The sequence below is a fragment of the Anguilla anguilla genome, chromosome 3 (genome assembly GCF_013347855.1).
Source record: "Anguilla anguilla isolate fAngAng1 chromosome 3, fAngAng1.pri, whole genome shotgun sequence".
Lineage (NCBI taxonomy): Eukaryota > Metazoa > Chordata > Actinopteri > Anguilliformes > Anguillidae > Anguilla > Anguilla anguilla.
The window spans coordinates 10,855,155-10,877,783 of record NC_049203.1 but is presented as its reverse complement, the minus strand read 5'-3'; the positions used below and the strand labels follow the sequence as shown (position 1 = coordinate 10,877,783).

General features: G+C 41.1%; 2 protein-coding genes across 5 annotated transcripts in view; one reads left to right on the top strand and one right to left on the bottom strand.

The window, feature by feature from the left end:
* Nucleotides 1-275: 275 nt before the first annotated feature.
* Nucleotides 276-6,164, bottom strand: si:dkey-17o15.2 (UAP56-interacting factor). The gene is made up of 9 exons (XM_035408818.1): nucleotides 5,853-6,164; nucleotides 5,234-5,395; nucleotides 4,428-4,558; nucleotides 3,718-3,815; nucleotides 3,151-3,241; nucleotides 2,471-2,523; nucleotides 2,128-2,202; nucleotides 1,535-1,649; nucleotides 276-850 (listed from the first exon to the last, which is right to left on the bottom strand). The coding sequence occupies exons 1-9, from the start codon at nucleotides 5,923-5,925 to the stop codon at nucleotides 743-745; spliced, it is 906 nt and encodes a 301-aa protein (XP_035264709.1). The 5' UTR covers nucleotides 5,926-6,164; the 3' UTR covers nucleotides 276-742.
* Nucleotides 6,165-8,554: 2,390 nt separating this feature from the next.
* Nucleotides 8,555-22,629, top strand: part of LOC118223650 (leucine-rich repeat and calponin homology domain-containing protein 2-like) — a 37,067-nt gene continuing 22,992 nt past the window's right edge. For 3 of the 4 annotated variants that reach the window (XM_035410464.1, XM_035410465.1, XM_035410462.1), the window contains exon 1: nucleotides 8,557-9,206. In XM_035410464.1, the coding sequence (XP_035266355.1) occupies nucleotides 8,966-9,206 (241 nt within the window). In that variant the 5' untranslated portion in view covers nucleotides 8,557-8,965. Of the gene's footprint in view, nucleotides 9,207-22,629 lie in introns of all 4 variants that reach the window. The other variant, XM_035410463.1, reaches the window with a different exon arrangement.

The following is a 22,629-nucleotide window of genomic DNA, read 5'->3' as shown; positions in this document are numbered from 1 at the left end:
GGATTCCGCAATCTGTCTGCAATAAACCTAATTTCTGCCCCCAATCTGGTCACTATTCCCATTTGTCTGATTTACTTTGGGGAATAAAAGGACATAATGTTACATTCTCTGTACTATAAACATTGCAAATAAACTGCAAGGGTTTTCTTTCAACTATAGTCCATATCGGCATTTGTAGTTGTCCAATGACCATGATATGCACTTTTGTACGTCGCTTTGGATAAGCGTCTGCTAAATAAATGTAATGTAATCAGAACAAAACAACACCAAAGACATGCAAATAATAACAGTTAATATTCAGATGTTTGCTTGCACATACAGTAGATAACACAAAAACCTAACATTTCTTCATACGTATTCAAAAGTCATAGTTTTCAGTTATGTGAGGCCTTCTGGTCCTGCCTACTAATTGCATGGGCTAGGCACTTTTCATTTAACTGTACAGAAAGTCTTGCCTTATGGACCAGGGAAAATATTTCATAGCTTGATGGGTGGCAGATGTCACACTATAAATTTAACATGTTTCATCAAAGAAAAGTTAAGCCAGACCGCACCAAGCCTAATGTGTGATACTCAAAGCTGCTGATGGCCTATTTATTTGATTAGGCCCTATTTCATTTGAGATGCTGCACGTCAATCTCTTTGCTGTGGAGATGAGTCTGCGCAGCAGTCTGGAAAAACAGGCACGGTGGTGGAAGTGCTGCTGTGCCTTCTGTGGCCTGGGGGGGGGTCATGGCACTGGTCACTGCAGGGTGACCGTTCGGCCCCTCCCCCTTCCTCTCCACGGTCTGTATCCAGTGCCTCCTCTAATCTTCAGCCCGGTGAAGCGATCGTTCAGAGACACCCCTGTCTGGAACACAGAGGTGGCAAAAAGGTGAGGGATGGAGAAACCAGGTACAATTCAGCTGATGAAATCAAGTCCAGAAAAGTTGAAAGTCCGTTTCAAGATTCATCAGAAAAAACGACCAAAGTCTTGCATTCAAAAATTTGACGAAGAACTTGCAGAGTTAAGAAAATAACAACATTTTGGGCATAAATGCGCTGGTGAAGGTGCATATCTCCCAGTCCCAGATGCCTCTTGTCTCTGTACTGGCCCCCCAGTGGTAGAATGACCTTCTCACGGTGGTCAGGTCAGAAGAATCAGTTCAGAAGATAACTCAGCATATTTCTTGTGTTTTTTGTTAAGTTTCTGAGTGCGTCTTTGGTTGCTTTTTCTATGGGTTTATGTCAACTATCTAGATACTATCAAGTCAGTGGTTAGATACTATTTTGTCTGTAGGTAATCCATGAGCTTTGTTGGGCTGAATGGCCTGTTTCCGTAATTATGTTATGTTATGTAACTAGATTGACAAAGAAGGCCTGAGTGCAGTTCTGACCTCTTACTTTTTAAATATTTCTAAATGTTTCAAAGTGGTGCCAAACATCACACCGACTATGAGGGCATAGACAGAATTAACCCAGTTACCCAAATCAATGAAATAAATATACAGTTATTTATTCTATATGCGAGGGCATGCAGTGGTGAAAGTGTCACCTGATTGGCTACAGCCTTGAAGTTGAATCTAAGAGGGATGCCTTTGGGTTGAGCAACTGCTTCGGCTCCTGCCTCAGGGGACATGTCTGTAACAGCAGACTGCTTGACCTTTGCCCTGAAGAAAATACAAGGGGGCATCTAGGGTAGGGTGTAGGGTTCCCACAATGCTTTGCTAGCTGACTTCTTACAATCAATGTCATTCCATTGGTGTAACTCCAGGGTAACATTATGGGACTAATGAACTGTCCTGCAGTTTAGTGTATTACTCCAGATGCACACTTCACAAGTAAAAAATGTTGATTTGTAACATGGGTATCACACAATTTATATAATGCAGATAAATTATACAAAATAGAAAGGTTGACACATGGCTTTCCAGGGAACACAACATAATCTTATGAAAATGCATGTGCTGCTGTAGCAACTAGTTTCAACAAAAAAATCTAATGGAAGTACAACATAATCACTATGAACCTGGTGAAAATTACCTGTAGTTGTTTTGCAAATATCTGTGTTCCATGGATATCTTGCAACAAATAATGACTTTGTAAAGGCCATTTGAACAGAGTGGGTTCAGCCTGTAGTTTACTCACTGGGGATCTGGAGCCGTCTTGGTGTTAGGAACGGACACTGTCAAGATGGAACCAGAAGAGGGCGTCTTTCTCCAGCTTTTTGGCAGAAAGGCAGAGACTGGCAATTAGGTACCAGAACTCTTTCGATCGAGATCACAAATTTTTGTTTGATTACATGAAATGATATCATTAGCAAATGCACTTATCCGCTATGACTTACAAATTAAAATTTAAAAGCGCATTAAAAGGTTATCAAAGAGGTTAAGGAAGCAGCTGAATGACATATACAATGATTAATAATCATAGAAACAGAGAAGCTGTACTGTTGGCATACATCTGTTAGTTTCCATCACAATTCCCTTACCTTCTTACTTTCTGGTACTTGCCAAATCTGTCATTCATTTTCCGAGCAAGAAACTTAAGAAAAGGGAAATCGAGATTGAGGATTGATATGGAGGAGTGGTTTCCAGCTGTTGGCTTATTCATGTTAAAAATGTTAAAAATGTACTATGGATCTTTTTCTGTCCCAATATCACTGAAGCATGTCTGGGCCAAACTGACTCAGCATACTTCTTTTTTGTGCTTAATAAAATGGTCATTACCCAAAGTCATTACAATCAACTTTGAGTATTGAGTATGAAATGATATTTAAAGGGAAAACATTGGCAGAACTTAACAAGCAAAGATTTGTATTCCTAAAATATGGGCATGTAGCAAGGTAACTGTTAACCAGTCTATTAGAATTATGCTGCACAGCATTTGTACGGAACCGGCTACCCTATGACAAGGAGTACGTGAAACCCAAATGCTTGGTGTTGTTTCTAAAATTGCTTATAGACCGTTAGCATTTTGGAGAAGTAAAACTGGTAAATGCAATTTCAGTTATTAGACATAAGATATGAAGTACTGGGTGTTTTAAGCCACTTGGAAAAATATTTTTTTTTTGCATTTAAGTTGTTTCTGAGCAGTTAATACTGTGACCATAATGCAAACGATCTTCAATCTGCAGTATAATGGGTTTATATTTGGCGGTGCCACACGTACCGTTCTGTTCAGGGTATATGGCCTTGTTGTCCCCTGTCCCTGATTCTGCCTGGTGTGTTGAAACTTTCTTCCTGCATATGGTTGAGGAGTCCTGTCACGACATCATGTGAAAACATGGTTCAGATATACTAGTGTCTTCGCATAGCACGGCCAAATGCACTTTACCAGACAGCATTGGCTTTAGCGCCATTTCTCTTTCAGATGCAATAATTAAACCACAGGATGTTAGAGTTGACCTGCAAACTTGGAGTTATGCATGGAGATCGTAAATTTCTTCTCAAAAGACAATGCTGGAAGAAATGGAGGCATGAACATTATGTCACAAACAGGAAAATGTTCAGTTCCTGAAACAAACTCCTGAAAGACAAGGAACTTGGAAACCATGCCGAATAAAATATGGAAATGGTGGTATCTTTGTAAGACGGAAAATGAAAGAGAATCAAATGTGATTTACCACACTGATACATTAATTTATTCCATTGCTTCAAATTTTAATTAATGACACACAAAATCCTTTTTAAAAAAACTTAGTTTTCTTTCATTTCGGGGATATCAGAGTTGACTTACCTTCTCATAGGCCATACTGGATGCCTGTAGGGTTGATAGAACTTTCTGTTGAACCAGGGCTGGGTTTTCACTCTGGGATGGCTTAATTGTTCTGTGTCCTAAGCATGTTTACATTTAGAAAATGACAAGATGGCTTAAAGTTAAAACCTTCCTGTTGTCCTCAGGTCACAAAAGACCCTTTTCTGAGTTTCATGTTTTCTGCATGAATGTGATGACTTGACCTGGAGTGACCCTACCATTAGAAAAAAAATCAAACATTGCTATTTTTTTATATTATTATAGTAGAGGTACACCATCAGGGTAAAAAGATTGTCTTGCGTGTATTTTTTTTTACCCTGCAGTTATGAAATCAATAACATAATCAAAGTTAAGTGCCACAAACCTATTACTGCAAATAAATAAATTATAAAAATAATCAATTATGATGTGTTTTGTAGCACAAATGAGTGGTGTAGACTGAATAAATAAAAATCTCTGGACTGTGAAGTAGGAAAACAGTTATTCACCGATTTTCTGATGAGTGACAGGTTGTTTCTACATGCAAAATACATTTTGGGTATAAAATTCAATGAAGAGGCTTTATTGTGGTGGGGCGGTGAGGGCAGGTCACTTTTGACCCTGTGGACATGGGGTGGATACATAATACAAAGACTACACAAGGGTCAAAACCTTGTATTGAGCTTTATGCATTTTCAAGCTATCATAAACACCTTTGTATCCCATGGCTTCCTGTTTAGGGGGCTGACTCCATTTGTACTTGGTGGATCTCTTTTGAAATTGTTGGGCCTTTTCCTGTAGAAACCTTGTCTGTATGGCCCAATAAACCTAGGCCTGTATGGTCCTGTAAAGAAGAATCAGGGTAAAACACTCACATTAGTTTGACATATCGTATTACGATTACATTAATACACTTGATTAAGCCAGCAATATAAATGTTTAACCTGCTCTGTGACTTCTATAAGATAGTGTGACATGCAGCGGAGACAGTGAACGTGAATAAGAGACTGTGCTTGCTTCCTCTTAAAATCATTGAATGGCTATATATGCAAACACAAAGGCAAATAGGCCTTGGAGGAAAGGAGATGGAGCTGTGAGGAGCAGAAAGCAAGCACAAGCCTTTCCAGGGACCCTAATGAGCGCGATCAGCAAAAGTGGAAAGAGAACCTAATCATGAGCCGAAATGGAGTCTCGCAGGCCAGAGTGATCTACAGCCTCATAACTGGAGAGCTCAAGAAGAATTAAGAGAGTACAGATTGCAGAGGAAAGCAAAGCAACAAAAACAGAGAAGTTAAAGATAGCAACTTTGGGTTTTGTTCACTGGGGGAGCTGGAAAAAAATATAGGAGCAAATGTCCAGTAAGGGGAACTAAAACAAGCGGGCAATATATTCCAATATTCTGTATGGAAACGAATAACAGTCTTGTAAAAATGGCTTACCCCTGCATTTCCTGTGTATGCTGACACACTGTACTGAGATTGTTGATTGGCTGACGGTCTCTTTACAGTTTATCCCTTACCTTGCTGGATTTGGTAGGCCCCCCGTTTGAAAGGAAAACGTTGCTGTCCTTCTCTGCCTAATTTTTTGAGGATGGAATATCTGTTTGTCATTCGCTTCTTTTTTGTCCTTTGGGCACCTGAGGTTGCTTTCTGTTCTTTTTTGTTGAGTTCAATAATTTCATCTGTTTGAAGGGGACACAAATGTAAGGGGGTTGGAACACTTTGCTTCCACTTTGTCATATGTTGCAAATGTGTGTATTTCTGCTGTGTAATGGCTGAAGCAAAACATTTGTGCCCCCCACCCACCCCAGAACCCCCTCCCCGACACGCGCGCACATACGCACACACACGCCCCCGGTTATAATGTACAGTTAATTTTACTGTATCTACGTGTAAGCTTATACCTTAAACTATACCGAAATTGAATTATTTATCTTACTCTTGAAATACTTATCAGCTGGATTTAAATTGATTTGTAACTGTCATGCGCAGTACACAAAGCTATAGATTTATAAACAGATTTGGGCTGTTACCCAAAACGCAAACTCACTGTTGTTATACATAGGGTAATGGTAGTTGAGCAGGCCTACTGTACAATTTTTTTTTTACAAGCAATGACAATGATTTTTGATTACCAACCAAGTGTCATGTCAATCTTCTCTGAACTGCGGGACACCTCCATTTTCTCCGTATCCGCTACGGTGTCACCCATCGTCTTCTTGTGACAGGCAAAGCTTCAATGGGCGTTTTCTCTTGAATTCCTTCTAGCAACCAGCAGCTAATAGTAAGATATTTACAGGTTGTAGCTGATTTACTACAAAAATAAGCAAAATAATATTAACAATTAGCTACTAATATGTTAAATGGAGCTCTTTAAAAACTTTTGTTGCCTTGCATGTCCTACAGCATGTCTGAACGTATAATACAGCTGCTTAGTTCTAAGCGGCTGTGCCTAGCTGTCATCGAAAAACGATATGCATTCGTCAAGCCACATAGCAGAGCCTAAAATAACTTATGTACTAACAACGAAAGACCTAACGCGGTGTCAGATTTTTTTCTTACAGGGCCCAACTGAAAACTGAATTAATATGTAGAAATAGACTCATCTATTATATTAATATCTAAAAAATATATATTGTAGCTATTATTACAGCACTCGGGCTAATACACAATGAAGAAACAATTTAAAAGGTCACACTTTCGTTAACATTTTTAATACTTCCAAAACCTGGGAGAAGGTAAGATAAAGCTGACATTTAATAATAAAAAGATCAGTTCATTGTTACAAGAACCGGATAACTGTAAGTCACTTAATCGGATTTTAAAAGGAACATAAAATTGTGCTCCAAAAACCTAAACAAGAGCTCTTTATCAATATTCAAAGATGGTTTCAGATAATTAAAAATCTAACTTTTAAACTTTTAGTTTCTTCTTTCCTTTTAATGGGAAGCAAATATTGGTACTAAATTGTCAGTTGGACCAATTGCAGTCAGTTAAGTCTTGTCAGGTTAGACAAAAATATAGTAATCTCAGAGAGTTTTACAGATGTCCCCTACTGTGTGGGAAAAGAGGTGTATAACCGAAAATCTGTTTTGATTGTATACCTTTGGCCCTCACCAAACGTCTGATTGTGGGGCAGGGGGCCACATGGTAATTTTCTTTGCCCAGTAAACCACAGGCTATTTTGTCCCTTTTGTATTGGACAGACAACCTGGTTCAACTGTCACGTGGAATAAAAATCACCAGTGTACAGCATTAAGTAATTTAAAAATGCATTTCCAGTGGGTGTACGACCTTGCCACCTCCCTGTTTGTAAGCGCTTCTGCTCAGGCTAACTTGCACTTTCATTAACTAAGGCTCAAGATGACTTTGAAGAGTAAACAACTGCGGCCACTTAAGTTTCACACAGACCACATGCAAGGAACTAATGTGGCTCTCATCATTTGTCAGCACAGTAAGGAAGAAAACAGTAGTGTCAGCTTTGTCACCTTGTGGATAGCTGTCAACAGTATGAATATCTATACATAGTCAATGTCAGGGTGTGTGGGGGGTTAGGACCCAAATGCAGAGGGGGAAAAACTCAACTCCAAAAAGGTAAGAACAAAAGAACTTCACTTAACAAAAAGGGAACAAAAAAGGGAACAAAAGGCCTCGCAGGGCAACTCTTCAAAACTAAGGAAAACTTCAGAAACACAGGGAACACAGGAAAACCAAAAGTCCAAAAACACGTGGAAAACAGAACATGGCAGGAACACACAGGGCAGGAACATGATTAGAGACACGCAACCAAACACAACCAACAAGGATCCAGCACCTGAGTCAGGGAGAAGGGAAACTTAAATAGACACGACACTGACGAGACACAGGAGGGCACAATGAACAATCAGGCCACAGAGAGGGAAGGGAAAACGAGACAACCAGCAAACAATAATTGGACAATTGAAAACAATAATACAATTAAACAGGGGGAGCAGGACATAAAACAGAAGTGCCGCCATCTGGCGGCTCAACAAGGAAAGACAGACAAAACACAGAACCATGACAGTCAATCCCTTAATAATTATGAATAAGGGTGTCTTGATCTGACCAGAGGATTGTGAGTAATAGCCACTGTTGCCATGTTGCTTAGCTATCTAGGTTAACCAAGGAATGCCCATGTAGCAAGTGAACTGGGCTTGAAACTTTAGGGTTGTAGAATGCCTGAAATGAAAATAAATTCAGGTACAATCAGCTACAGACATTCTGGTATGCTTTTTATGCTAGTGAATATGCTATTCAACTGTAATTCAAAAGTAATTAGAACATTGCTTATCCTTTGTAGCTGGTTTTAGGATGCTCAGAATAGGACCTCTGTTATGGTTAAAAGTGACCTTTGCAAATGTGACTTGGGTATACTGTATACAATTAACCACTCCCAGTCAGCTAATGTGCAATTATTTTTCCCTTAGTGGTTATTAGCTGCTGTTTGATATATAAAATAAATAAATTTAAAATAATAATGATAAAATAAATAAATAAAAAGCACGCTCACAGCATTCTGAAACAGTTCAGCTATCCAATCTTTTGTTTTAAAAAGTGCTTTTAAAAATAAGAATCACTCCTGTTACAGACTAACTGACTTAAGATATCTGTACGCTAAATCACCTATTTGCCCTTACCACTGAAAAAAAACTTAGATGGGATACTTAATTTAAATCTTCCATTCACTGTTTCATTCATATTTTGTCAGACTGCCTTTGCGCATTATATTCAAACCAAGGCTGGCTGAAAATGGAGGCGTAAACCATTGCTAGCCAATGGTGAAGCAGGGTTTAGTCATGTGGATGGTCCTGTGAATGACCGTGGACAGCCTACAAGCGCCACTCCTATACGTGTATATTGCCCATATCCAACGGTAATATTCAATAATCCCATAAAACGACATCTTTCAGTGAATTCAACGATGGTGAAAGGAAGAGGTATGAATTTTTAAATTTTTTTTTTACAAAAAAGCTTTGCCTAGCATTCAAAGCTAGTTTTAAGCTCTTCATTTAGCTGTTTGTACTTTAAATATAATGGCTGCTTTCAACTGGATTTAATAATTTAGCCAGTTTAGTATTTAGGACAGTAAAACTGGTTAGGTCTGGAAAAAGAGTACCTGTTCCTTGAACATAAAGACCCTCCCTGTCCTTCCCCCGCACCCCACCATATTTCACAGACTGTGCGCATGGGCGGAGATAGTCCCTGTTATTATTGTCTGGATAATATCACATATGAAAATGGCGGCGAGTCAGGGAGGCGGAGGAGCAGTTACGGCTTTGCCTGGCCATCATTATCCGAGTGGACCTCACTGGAACCCGGGGATACTTCAACATCAGCACCACATCCACACGGCTCGAAGCCTGGATCGCGCTCTGGAAGATGCGGCTTGTTCAGGCATACTGAATCTCAGCGGGAGAAAGCTGAGAGATTACCCTGGCTTGAGCTATGACCTAACGGACACAACACAGGCAGGTGAGTTTCTAAAACGACGGGCGCTGCTGCGGTTACCGGGGTTCCAGGGTGAAACATTGTGTTCATGCAATGCATGTCCCGCAACAGCGTAGCCTGTCATATAACTGATTTTGTATCTCCACGTCCGTCTCCGTTGGCTCCCGGCATTCTTTGTCATTCCGCAGATATATATATATAAAACTGCAATAGACTTAACTGAACACCATAAACGTTCTCTGATTGAATAGGCTATAGCAGTGCGGTATGTGTGCGTGGACTAGCTACAGAGCCGCTGAACATTGTTGCTGTAGGGTGGTCGTTCGCCGGTTATCAGCTTAGTTCTCCGAGCTCATATGCTACATGCAGTATCTCGGTCAGTGATTTTGTAGGCTACCACTTACGTACATTACTAGGATTTATTGTTATCGCGAAGCCCACATTTTCATTTCAAAACAAAATAGGTAATATAGCTACATGTACAGAAACGTACATGAAAAACTAGCTCATCTTAAAGACTTGATTTTGTATAGTGTATAGGCCTATGGTATTTTGTGTAGAGTATTCGACTGCAGAACCAGACAAAAGATACACCGTTACCTCCGCTTCCAGTCCTAGGCTGTAATCAATATTTTGCTATTTCCCCAAAAAACAGAACCAAAACAAAAAAATCACTGGTTTTTGTTTTTGATTGTTGCAGACCGTGTATGTAGAGCAAGCCTTGTGTCATTTATTTAATGTGTGAAAAGATTTTTTGCTTGAACCCTATGTTTTTCTTAATGTGTTTGATGTGACTAAGATCACAAAGGAAACTTTTTCAAACAACACTGGTGATAGAATTAGATTAGCCTATCCCAAGTGCCTTGATGAAATTTTACTGTCACTTAAGACCAAAAACTGTCCGGTCCAAATATAAATATGAAGCATTCCCTGCCGCGTAGACTGCCCAGTTTACAGTGGCAGTTTAACCACCTCTTGTGCCTGTTGTAGCCTTGTCTATGCGTGCTGTGCGACGTTCGGTCTCTATAAGTCATTCCTTTCACGGACCGAATTGATTTCGTCTCGCAGAACGCCGGCATACTGGGTCATGGACATAACTACTGAGAAGCACGCATCTGGGTTAATGTAGACCAGAGTATTGACAGTCTGCACTTATATTCATACGCATGATATTTGACTGGAATAACGACTGGCAAATAAGGTTCTCTGTCAAATGGATGCTGCAGTTTTCACCAGCTGTCTCCAGTTCTGTGCAGTCTGAATTGGTAAACGAAGCCTTGTTATTGTGAATACCAATGGGTAGTCGGAGCACACACATTGCACAAGCAAGCATAATTGCTTGTTTAAGGGATGTTTGCAAGAATGTCTGTCAGTATGAAACGCTCACTGTTTTACTTGAAGTCGCTCTGTTACTGATACAGACAGAGACTGTAGCCCATTGATTCCATGGAAAGTGTTCCTAAACAAAACCGTCACTTACAAATTTTTAATTGGTCCCGAACCCGCGAGAGCACGGTGGACTTGATAGGTTTAAATTATATTAAAGAAATAAAATACCATTTGAAATTGTACAAATGGGGAAGTGTCTGAGCGAAGGTCTCGCAGTCAGAGAGAGGCTACAGGGAGAGAGAGCGTGGGATGGAGTAGCGCTGTCACCAGTCCAGCATCCTTCCGTCTGTCGCGAGCTACGAAAAACAATCGCGGTTTTATAGTTTACGTTAGCTGGCACAGGCTGACAAGCTGCTGCTGGTGGTAAGACTGTGTAAAGATGTATAATAGTGTAATTGAAAGAACAATGACGGGGGACGGGGTGCCACCGTCTGCTGTGTTACCAGCGCATGTACCATTTCGGGCTACGCACTGGAAGCTGCAAGAATAAGTCAATATTTAAATCAATTTATGTAACCGTTAGAAGGAACGTAACTGACTAGGAAGATGGCCCAATACAAACACTCCATTTCGATGATTTAACCGACTTAAACTTCTTGAGTGCTTCAATGCTTTCTTAGGCATTTGTGGTTGAATAATGAATACCATTTGTTTGCGGATAATACTTTTTTGCATTTTAAAAGTTGAAATATATTATTTCTTCTTCTTCTTCTTGTCAGTGAGAGCAATAGTGAGGGAGCCTTTTGTATTAACTAGGCTGAGATGGACCATTTGACTACAGTACAGTTGCGGGCAAAAAACTGTATCTCCCCAATATTGGTGCATGTTTCATAGATCTTGCATGGGTCTTTGCAAAATTATAAATGTGATTCACTGTTGAGGCTTTGACACTATGCTGTTAATTTTTAGTATATGAAATATGGTTATGTATTTTTAAACTGCAACATTTATTCTGCAGTATTCATTTGAAGTGTCTGTGCAAATCACCCACAGTGAAGGGTCCATTGACTAAGAACCCCAGACATCACAATCACATTAAATGACTGAGTGATGTGAAGCTTGTGTGAATTTCTTGTCAGCTTCGCAATATGTGCTGTATTATTTATATTCATGTTGGAGTATGCAATTAATGCTATGATGATGGTCACCTGTCAATAGATTTTCATCATTATTTTTTGCCTCTTATTGACAAATTGATCACAAATTGATCTCTTATCTCAATGTCTTATCTCTTATTTAGATATTTGTGAAACATGTGACTGATGACACTTTTCAGTGCATTACAATAAGAGCTTCTGTTTCTGTGCTTGAGGAGTCACGAGAGGCTGTTGTGACAGGAAGTGTCTGGGCTAAGTTTAGGCCCCAGCCTCTGAGGATGTGCTTAAAGCCGTCCTCACTGACCAATCAGACTGTAGCTGCTTTGTGTTCCATGGGAACCCCGTGTAATCTTCCCACTGAAAATGTTGCAATGCACGCATATAAGGGGAAAACCTGAATAAGTCAAATGGTGTACCTAAGCTCAAATTCGGTCCTAGGACCCCTTTTTATGTAGATTTTTGGTCAAACCACAGTTCCAACGAGCTGTTAATTGGTTTTAATTTGACACTTCAGTACATACTGGGTTAAGCATACCATGAAAAATAAATGTCCAATATTCGGATTCCAGTACTTCAGATATATTTTCTGTAATGTGCTACACGGCTATAGAAAGGAGTTGCATTTTTAATTGATTAAATATGGACTGACAGGTCTAATCCGCGGAGTCCTAATTGCTGAAGGTGTTGACAGCTTGTCACTGTGAAACTAAATTATGTGTGGAAAATGAGGGGTTCAAAGACAATGCTAATGGCAGAATGCCAAGCATGCATTGTGCTAAGTATAAAGAACTAGTTAACGAAGAAACACAGTTTTTAACAACCTTCATTGATAAAGAAGTTAGCTGTAACAAAAACCAGCAGAAGTAGACCTTCATAAAGGCTGCTTGCATCTTAAAGGAAGCGATCTGTGCCAACGAAGGCTGCTCTGGTTTGACAGAATCATTAACTGAGAAATGTTGCTGTTTTGTTGCTCTTGATGAGCTCTGTTGCTCTTGCCTGATCACTCGACTGCCAATGCCTGTTCTTTTGGCCTGCTGCTGGCCCGTGCTAGAGAACACATTAAATCCATAGCATGACAGTGTAAATGCAGGTGTTAGTGCAATCTTTAAAAAATTCCTTTCAGGCTTTGCATACTTGGTCACTCCCTTGTCTTTATTTTGGATAACCTTTTGGTAATAATCAATATTTTTAGAATGAACAACTCAACTAATATTTAAGTAAAGGAGAAGCAAACTTGCAGAATAAATTACTCAGCTGTATTGTACTTCTCATTTTCCTTAACGTTATAGGTGTGCCTTTATGCATGCAGTTCCACAATCTTTCCCTGTATTTGCAACTCCACGAGGAACATTGTTTTCTGTTTCCTTGAAACATAACACGAATGGAAGTTGTTTTTGTCGCCAACGTCTGTTTATGTGTTCCTGATGTGCTTCACATTTAAAAGTGACACTGGGTGAGGGTAGTTGTGACCTTTCAAGAGCACAGAAACGATGAAGATAAATCCTAGTTGCCATACACTGTCTTTCTATTGCACTTTAAGATTCAATTTTAGATAGTGCTGTCTCTTACCGGGTACGTAAAGATAGGGTTCTGAATTTGAAAATGACCGAAATACCCGCCCGGTAAATGGTGTTTTGTATGGAATTGAGCACTGTCCATTTACTGTTTTTGCTTGGGATGGATGTGTTGCTGTGTCCCTGTGAAGCTGGTTCCCACGGGCCAGTTTGTCTGAGGTAAGCAGGAGTCTGACCTTCAGAAGGGCAGGAGAGCAGAGATAGGATCAGAGGCTCCACCTCCACTAACCAGACGCTGGAGTAAACGAGGTGGTGGGCAATAGGGGCAGGACACTGTAAATAATACTGGAGGAAGGAGAGAGAGAAAGGAGGAGGGATATTAATGACCATAGGTTCGAAAATCAAAGGAAACTGCAGGTGTTCTCTGGAGTGAGGTCTGCATCTATTATCTATTACAGACTAAAATTTCCAAAATTAGAATGGATGGGTGCCATAGATTAGGGCATCTGAGAGGGTGAAATAACAGTGCAGCAAATGCCCTCTTCAGCAGAATCTCTTCAACATTATCTCATTGAATGGCCTTTGAGTGTGAAGATAAGCGTGTCATCGTACTGTACGTTTGAGTTTTCTTCCCTGTTGAATTATCTTCTGCCCATTATGCTTTCTGATGGAACAGATATCTTGGTATTTATGTTGCTAGGTTACCTGGTTACCTAAGATGCCTTGTTTTTTTGTTTCTTTTAACTGTTTTTTTGAACAACTCTGTAAATAAATTAGTGATAGTCCCATTATTTGAAAATTAATGCCACTGCCACGTTACTTCCAATTGGAATCCATTTTAGTCTCTGCCTGCCCTGGACATACTCTCTGTCTGCATGACTGCTGCTTTTAATTTTTCCGGGAACAAATATTTGACTTATTGCTGTGATTGACTACTAAACTGTTGTCTTGACAACACCTTCACTTGAATTACCACCTGCACCTCTTCCCGCAGCAGGAACGGATAAGATTTGGGATTCAGAGCCTCGACCGTAAAAGGAGGGAATCTTTCATGGGCACACCTCTGTCAAGTAGCACTTCCCCTACATAGCACCATGCTGCTCTAATCAGTTTGAATGGCCCCTCTCTACTGCCAGGACAAACACACTGCAGATTTTGTTTGTTGCCATAGTTGCTTTTGATAATGGTGGCGGCAGTCCGCAGTTTACAGTTCCAAGCCTAGAGGGCAGAAGGAAGACGAAATACCAAAGCGCACATTCCCACCATCACCCCCTTGGGCCCTCAGGCATGTTTTTCAGTGAGCACTTTTTTTTTTAACGATTGGCCTGAGAATGTGCATCAAGGTCTGCATACCAGAAAACCTAGGTGTTTGTGTAAATGAATACTAAGTATACTGTCGTTCAGTGTTAGTTAAATTTAGCTTAGCTTATTATTTAAGAAGGGCCTAAAAACAAGATATTTGTGTCATGGCTCCATTTTACGTGCACATTTCTATCATGGGAATTAAGGTTGTATTAAAAAATTTCATTTATTTTACCCTGACTGAACTGTGTGTGAATCCATCTTAACTATGTTTTTATCGTGAGATTATCTGTTCCTTTTAGCCTGTGTGTTTTATGGTGTCCCTTGTTCTCACGTTTCCACCGACATTCCAGTTGCTTGAGAAATGTTGTTTATGTTCTTCTCAGAAAGACTGTTGACGTGGATGATTTCACATGGCTTTATTGGCCTTGCCAGCTAAACACCCTTACTTAACGAGGCTAACTAGGCACATACACACTGCCCTGTGCAATACAGTCATACACCTTGCTGAAAATATATCTTATAAAAAAGATTTTAAGCGGATCAAATCCTTATACAGCAATTTAGGTTCACAGTCGCAGGTTACAGAATCAGTTCTTCTTCTGAGGACATGATCACTCCTCACCGTGCTAAACCCTGCATTTCTTACTTATCCAGAGATGCAATCAACTTCCTGAAAAAACCTTATTCTCATGTGATGGATGCTATGTAAGTTGCACCCAAAGATAACTGCGGATGGAGACTGTGGAGAAAGAGAGAGCAGCGGTTGGAGAGTTGAAGCCTGCAACGTTTCCAGCCGTACAATTCCTTGTGAAGGCAAAGAAAATTGATAACAAAAAGCTGACCATAGTCAGCTCAAATGAGTGAAGCAGTGTTAGGAGTCTAACAGAAGATTGCATAGTTGGATATTAAGGTTATTCCGCAGAATGCCATCCTTTGGGAACCAGAAAGCATATAACCAGGAAGTCTAGCTCATCGATAGCAATGAAAGCCTCCAGAAGAACCTGGCGGGTGATGAAAATCAATAATACACACTTTAGTGGGACTTGAAACTCAAATGATGCTCCGGCAGCATTTCACCTGTTCTTATGTACAAATGTCTCAGTGCATTCAATGAATCTGGAAGTGTGGAGGTAGGATTACTAAATTAAGCTCCATGTCTGCCAGGTTGTATATGTTTATATTTGGCTCTGAATTAGAGTAGCAGATGTGGTTTTTTGAGTGATTTGCATCCGAAGGTATAAAGCCGCCAAAACAATTAGTCTAAGCAACTGTGCCATGCCCTGGGCTTTTGCTGTTGAGTCAACCTGGGAATTTTGCTGTTGAATCATCCTGGGAATCTTGAAGGTGGATCGAAGGCAGGATGAATGACATTGATTTTAAAAGACGGCAACATAAGATGCTGTATCTGCGTCATCCTCAATCCCTCGCCCCAGTCTTAGCTCTTGCCGTTGGGGAAGAGGAATTAAATACTGAATCTTAAATTCTGCAGATAATGCAAATAACTCTGTCTGTGTCTTAAGTGGGTGCCTGGGTGAGTGGGTGTCGCATTTTTAGTCGCTGCCTTATAATGGGATTTCTTCATAAAATGCGTGTTCCTTGCATTTGTCATGGGCTGCTCGTCTTTGTCTGGGCGCTGTGCAGAGACTTCGCAATACTGGGCTAGAATGCCAATTGAAAAGCAAACACTCCCAGAATTGATCGTGGCTGCCGACTGTAACCTGAATCGCCTTAGAGTGAAGAAGCAGAAAAATCATGCTGCGTTTTAGCTACCAAAGAACATTTTGTTTCAATGCAAAAAAACTGTCCACCTCTTCAAATTTTATCTGTCAAAGCAACGAGGTTGTGAAGAGACTGTAAAATCTGCATAAGTATGTGCAGAATTGCAGTTACAGGTCCCTGAAGCTTTGTGAGCTTGCCCTCATCCTCACAAGCAGTCTGTGTGGCACAAGCTTGGGCAGGGGTATTCTATTGTATACAACAATTAATTTGTTGCTGTTGGGTAGTGAATACCTACTACTTTGATTGCTTTAGGCCGATCAAGTTTTTACCACCAGTCATCTGAGCTGGATTCAGTCATCGTTAGCACATTCAATCATTTGTTTAATTTGAAGGACCCTGTTGGGTTTCTACTGAGTGGAATGCAATTTGAGAGCCTTCTTCAGGGCAACACTGCCCAGTGTTACAGCTCAAGCCTGTGGGGAGATGATCAGATTAAACCATATCAGCTGCCTCTTAGCTGCAGAGAATTCATAGGTGAGAGAGCTTTGAAGTGCGTTGCTTATGCTTAGACCAAACAAGCGAAGAGAAGAATAAGAAAAATTTAGGTAGGTAACCCCTGTCTGTATCAACTCAGCGTACCATTTTGGTTGGAATAATTTTATGCAAGCCTAATCGAAGTATCAGACGTTCAGATATTTCTGTACTGATGACCTGATAGTTCCATAGCAGCGCTATCTTGTTGTGGTCTTTGAAGGCACTTATTAGCTTCCACTTGGCCATAGAGCCACCTGATTAATTCTCTTTCATGTTCTTTAGGATAACCCAACAACCAACAGGCCCTGCATAACAGCAAAGTGCTGCAGTGAACAGCGAATCACTAGCTTTTCTTTAGAGGTTGTTCTCTCAGCTGCCATCAGTGTTTGGGAGTCGCTGATCTGGAGCAAATGATAAGAGGCAGAATGATACTAGCTTGGTGGGCTGAGACAGGGTTGAAGGCAGCTGATGCTGGTTATGTAAGTTTTGTACTAACCTGAGGTTCACATCAGCGTTTAGAATGCCCTATCCAGAGGTATATAATGCAAGGTGTATATGTTCAAACCTTTTATTGGTCATTTGAGGTCAAAAGCAAATGAACTGATTAGAAATAATCACCTAAAGTAATTCTTACATAAATATTCTCCTTGTTTAGATTTTTAATAATGTGTAAAAAGGCTGTTTTCCATTGACCTTCATTTGCTGTTAGTATAATGTTGTAAATGCAGTTCAGTGTGGAGATTTGTCATAAGCATAACTGACCTTCAGCTTTGGCAGGTCAAGGCAAATATGGCGTAATACTGAATTACTGATTTCTTCTACAGCACAGTTTCACCGTACCAGTATTACAGGGAAAGCTGTTATTGTAACCCGATGTTACTAACTGTTATAGCTGTTCCTGTTACTAATTCTAGCCAAAAAGCCTGGCCTTAGAAATGCCCACAAAAGACTTAAGTTTTTACTGAATCTGGGCTTCTTCACTGAATGAGAACTGGCAGATGTTGGGGAGGCCTTAAATTTGGGTCAGTGATCAGCTGGGGATATGAGGAGGTGGAGGCGTTCTTTAAAGTGTGGCGTTGGGTGAAGAGCGGCTCCCGAAATGGGGCCCCTCTCCCTCTGGGGCACCGGGGGCTTTAACAGGCAAAAAATACCCCCGCCAACCTGTTTTGAAGCAGATGGTCTGTTCATGGATGGAGGAGACACAAAAGAAGTCCAACCCACTCCTGACCATTTTACTTAGAAGGATTTCCAGTAGCCCTTTTATAATAGCCCAGCATAATATTTTTTTCCCTTCAACGTAAAAATGTGCACCTGCTTCACAATCTCAAGGTCCAGTGGAAACAATTTCATATGCTACCTGTACGTTTGAATTAGCTGAAATTACCTACTCTCCTCCTCTGTCTTTGTCGAGGGTCAGTGTGAAGCTGGTTTCCCCACACTTAATGGATGGTTATTAGCATTCCTAAAATTACAAGATGAGTCAAGGAATGCTTGACCCATAGCCCTTTCCCAAATTTGCCCAGAGCTTTTGCAAAATACACACTGTGAAAGGCAAAGTTTTTTTTGCCCTCATTTTCACAGTCCATGTGTACTATAAAAAAAAATACAGTACTTATACTCTACTTAACACACTACAAATATGAGATTTAACAGAAGTGGGGAATGCAGTGTGGTGCTGTTGCTTAGGAAACTGGCGGGTAAAAAATAAGTAGCCTCCCTTGTTGTGGTGAGATACGTGAGTGTGCAGAGCTGGAGGTGGGGATTTGTTAAGCCTCCTCCTGTAGTCATTTTTGCAGGGAATTTTTCGGAAATTTCACAAACCATTTAATGACTATTGAGGAGAAAGGATGAAAGACTTTTTGGGATTCTTGTTTAATGTAGCAAGCATTTGAATACTGACAAAATGAAACAGATGTGTGATAGAATGGCTAAATATTTGAATAGCTGAATATTCAGTCTCATCCTCCATCCAGACACATGCTACCACAGGGAGCCTGATCACAGACTGAGAGCATTAGACTGAGGAGGGGGGAGGGGGGGGGTGGTGTGCAAGGGCTGGGTTAGAAGCTCCTTTCAGAAGGCTTGACGTCTCTCTCGGGCGGACAGGGATTTGTGTCCGTGTTTCTCATGTGTCTTTGTGGCGCGGTAAAAAGGAAACGAAGCATTCCGTATTCCGTCAGTTCTAGTCTGGTCTGCTGCTTCGCACCGAACGCTGTCATTACAAGATCTGCAAAACGTGGCACAGACTCATGATTTCCGGCAGTCCCAGTTATACCTGTGTGTGCAGGTGCGCTTGTGCGCTTGTGTGTGCATGCGTGACTGTCCCTGCTGTGTGTGCATGTGGGAAGGAGTAATGCTAAATTGCTATTGGCTGCTTTTGCCATCAGTCATCACCAACATAAGTCCGATAACTTATGTTGCTTCCAAGCCATCTGAGGGACAAGGAACCATGTCTAGTAATATTGACCCACCAGGCAGGCTGTTAATGAAATGATATTTCAATACTGATTTCTCAGTAAACAACAGCTTTTGGATTTGATTTTGTTTCCAGAGGGTTTGCTTTCAGGCTTATGTAATTGAAATTTAAACCGTATGATTCTATACTTTAGAAAGAGATGAATTTGTATATAATGCTTTGGGATAATTGCTGCAATTGAGATCCCATGATTACTGATGGGCAGTGCTGACATTATATTTCTTACAATGTTTAATTGTCACACATATTGGAAGCCATTGGTTTTTAATGTGAGATCCCTGATTGTACAGTCAATTCTACAGTCTCCAGTTTCTCTGTCAGTCTGTGATGTGGCAGTCAGCCTCTGACAGACTTCAGTCCCTGTGGGCCAATTAGAGCTGGTTCAGATAGAAAGTCTTAGGGAGGTGAGTGTGGGTGGGGGGCATTAATGAGTCGACGGGGTGACATCTGTTTTTGATTATCCAAACAGCCCAACTGGCTAACCCTTTTCTCCTGTGTTTGTGTATAATTTGTATGTGTCCTGGTCTCTGTCCCCGTGGCTAGTGGTTCAATGGAAAGCCCCATGAGTAGTCTACCACAGAGGATATCAGGAGTTGGAAAAGAAGGACGTTTTGCAGTTATGGGGAGGAATTGCTCATTGTGAGGCTTGAAACGTTGATGGAGTGATTGCTGTTCAACACTGATATTGCCTCTTATTCAGCCCGTTCGTGTTATGCAGGAACATTGCCGTGCGATAAACTGTATGCATGACGGCTGAGTGGAATGCTGCAGTCTATAGTCTAAGTGTATATGCCCGTTTAGCGTGACTGCTGATTTATCTCAGTGGAAGCGTCAGCACAAGGACCGATTCTGTCAGTTTCGGGAACAGCCTGTTCTCTTGACGCCCGTGGTAAGGATGTTTTTCGGCGTGGCGCATTCTCCACACTCTGGCCAGACAGATCCGCTATTGAGAATCCTCCCGCTCCAACCTGTCAGCAGGAACAGATGAGGCTGTTAGTGTTTACCGAGGTATTTTGGCAGTGCGTGCGCAGAAGCAGATTTGATTTTGGCCTCTGAGCCACTGTTTATTGGGCCGCCCGTAGCAGCGGGCTGATATTTTACAAACCTGCTGTTTCAGTCTGTCCGCCCTGCCACCGCAAAGTGCTAGGATGTGTCATGTTCACTGCTGGCTCCAAGTAATCTCATTTGCTAAGGGTGGTTCATCCATTTATTATTATGAAGCAACATGCACTGCTTGTGTGAATTTAACAATAATATGAAATAATAATAATAATAATAACAATAATATGCTATGTTCAGAATGTGTGACAGTGGACAAACTTAATTAGACCTGCAGCCTTGCGCATGCAGGTGTAATGGCACCATTTAAAAAAGATCCATAAAAATATGTGTGGCAGGGAGTGTATCGCAAAAATGTATGTACCATAATCTCCCTTCTTCACAACTGCATCTCAAATACTTTTTTGCATGCCATACTGCTGGACCTATTTTTCCACTGGCCTTACTTACCTCTTTCATATACATATTGCTGTTGTTTTGTTCTTAATGTCACAACAATCGAAATCCATCATTTGATATGATTTATGACATGTAAGGTCATTCTTCGCATGCCTGAAAGACACACGCAAGCTATTTTACAAGCACGGACTTGCAGTCCTGACAATGTCACGCGATTGTTAACACTTAACATTACATTGCTGTGAGGCATTCACTGTTTTTTGTCAGAAATGAGCTCATTAACTCATTCCTTCTCCATGCAAGGTTTGGGTATGGTCTCTTAAATACGATGTTAAATTTGAGATATCACACACAGAGATAATATCTTCCAGGAATGTGCACCGACAAACCAGTTTTACCTCTGTAAATTATATTGAGATTCATGCTGTGCTCGTTCAAGCTGTAATATCCTGTTATTGTTCTTAGTTCTTTGTTCTTTGCGGAGATGAATAACATGTTGTACTTAAAGTGTCAGCCGTGTCTGAAATTAGCAGTTTAGCTTAAACTACTGTTCCAGCGGTATTAAGCCCATGCGGAGCTCACGAGGTGTGGGCTGGAGGGGTATATTGTTGTACTGTGTGTTTCACTGACCCTAAGAATGATTTGGGTCTCCCTCTGTGCCTCCCCCTACCCTGTGCCTAATGGAAACTCTCAGTCCATTTGCAGCTCTGTCTCGGGGGACGTGTCAGTGTCGCGGCTGCTGGGCGTCTTTTAAGAGGCGGGGGGGCTCTAAGTGAGGATCCTGTCGTTGGGGGTGCCCTCTGGGGCTCCTGCCTCAGAAAACTGATCCCCGAAAACCAACTCTGCTACAAAGCATGATGGGCCCCAAGGGGCGAAGAGCCCGGCCCTTCTGGCACGCAGCTGAACCTCCGTGAACCCCCTGATCTGCTCCTCTGTTGTTCCTCCATTTGACGCCTCATGAAACAGAAGATAAGAGCCATGCGGTTGTAGCAGTCCTGTCAGTATTGTACATGCTTTTTCTCATGCGGTTCTTGATCATTGCTTGATCATTGCATATGAAATAATATGAAGTAGGTTTTACTTTCAACTGTATTGTTTGCATTCAAGGTATATATTCATAGTTTCATCTGAATTTGTGTGTGCGCCTTCCCAGCATCCATTGTCACATTGTCTCCATCATTGAGGATAACCTTATTAGAGCAACCACCTGCTAAACAGGGAGTCGAGCTCTCAAAGGGTGCTTCAGGACAAGCTTTTTCATGTGGATTCACCTTCGGACCCACTAGGAGTGGAAATGTCATTTGATGGAATATCCCTGGTTGGGCCGTGTCCTCAACAACCCTTGAAACTGGAGAACTTCTGTCGGTGTAAACATCTGAAGAGGGGGGCGAGGCTTCCTCCTTTAGGGGAGTAAATGTGCCCCAGGAATTCAGGGTTAACTTGAAGAAGTGGGTTTCCTGAGGAGTGTAAGGGGTTAGGTTTCTTTGCATTGACTGTGAGACTTGGTCAGAGGTTGTAAATGCCCCTCAAATTTGTATACTGCAGGCCACCAGCTGGGTTGGACACTCAATGGGATAGAGGTTTATAATAATTACACAGTTGCGCCCAGCTGACAGGCATCTGATGAACCAGAGCAGTAGCACCTGCCACTCGACAGTACCCACCCCTATGCACCATTATGTCATTTCATTGGTTGCCAACTGAATCTCTCATGGGAACATTGGTTCTGTAAAGGGATAATATTGTCTGGTGTAGTGAAAGCTGAGGTGTGGCTTCATTCATTTAAGACCATCTGAACTACAAATGGCTCTATAATGGTCATGTGCTTACGGTCTCTCAGGAATCATCACTCTACTGGGGCTGCTGTAGTTGTGGGGCTAATGAAGATCGGTTTATTAGAATATCACTTGTAATTAGAGAGTAAGCCTGTTGAATTGGCTTTCTTAAGCAGCTGA

Bases quoted from the DNA above. Each gene is read 5' to 3' on its own strand.
- si:dkey-17o15.2 (XM_035408818.1), bottom strand. From the start codon at position 5,925: ATGGGTGACACCGTAGCGGATACGGAGAAAATGGAGGTGTCCCGCAGT. The intron at 3,816-4,427 runs GTGTTTATGATA...AAACATGCTTAG, and splicing joins GGAAGCCATGGGATACAAAG to GACACAGAACAATTAAGCCA. The intron at 2,203-2,470 runs GTAAGGGAATTG...TCTGCCAAAAAG, and splicing joins AAGTACCAGAAAGTAAGAAG to CTGGAGAAAGACGCCCTCTT.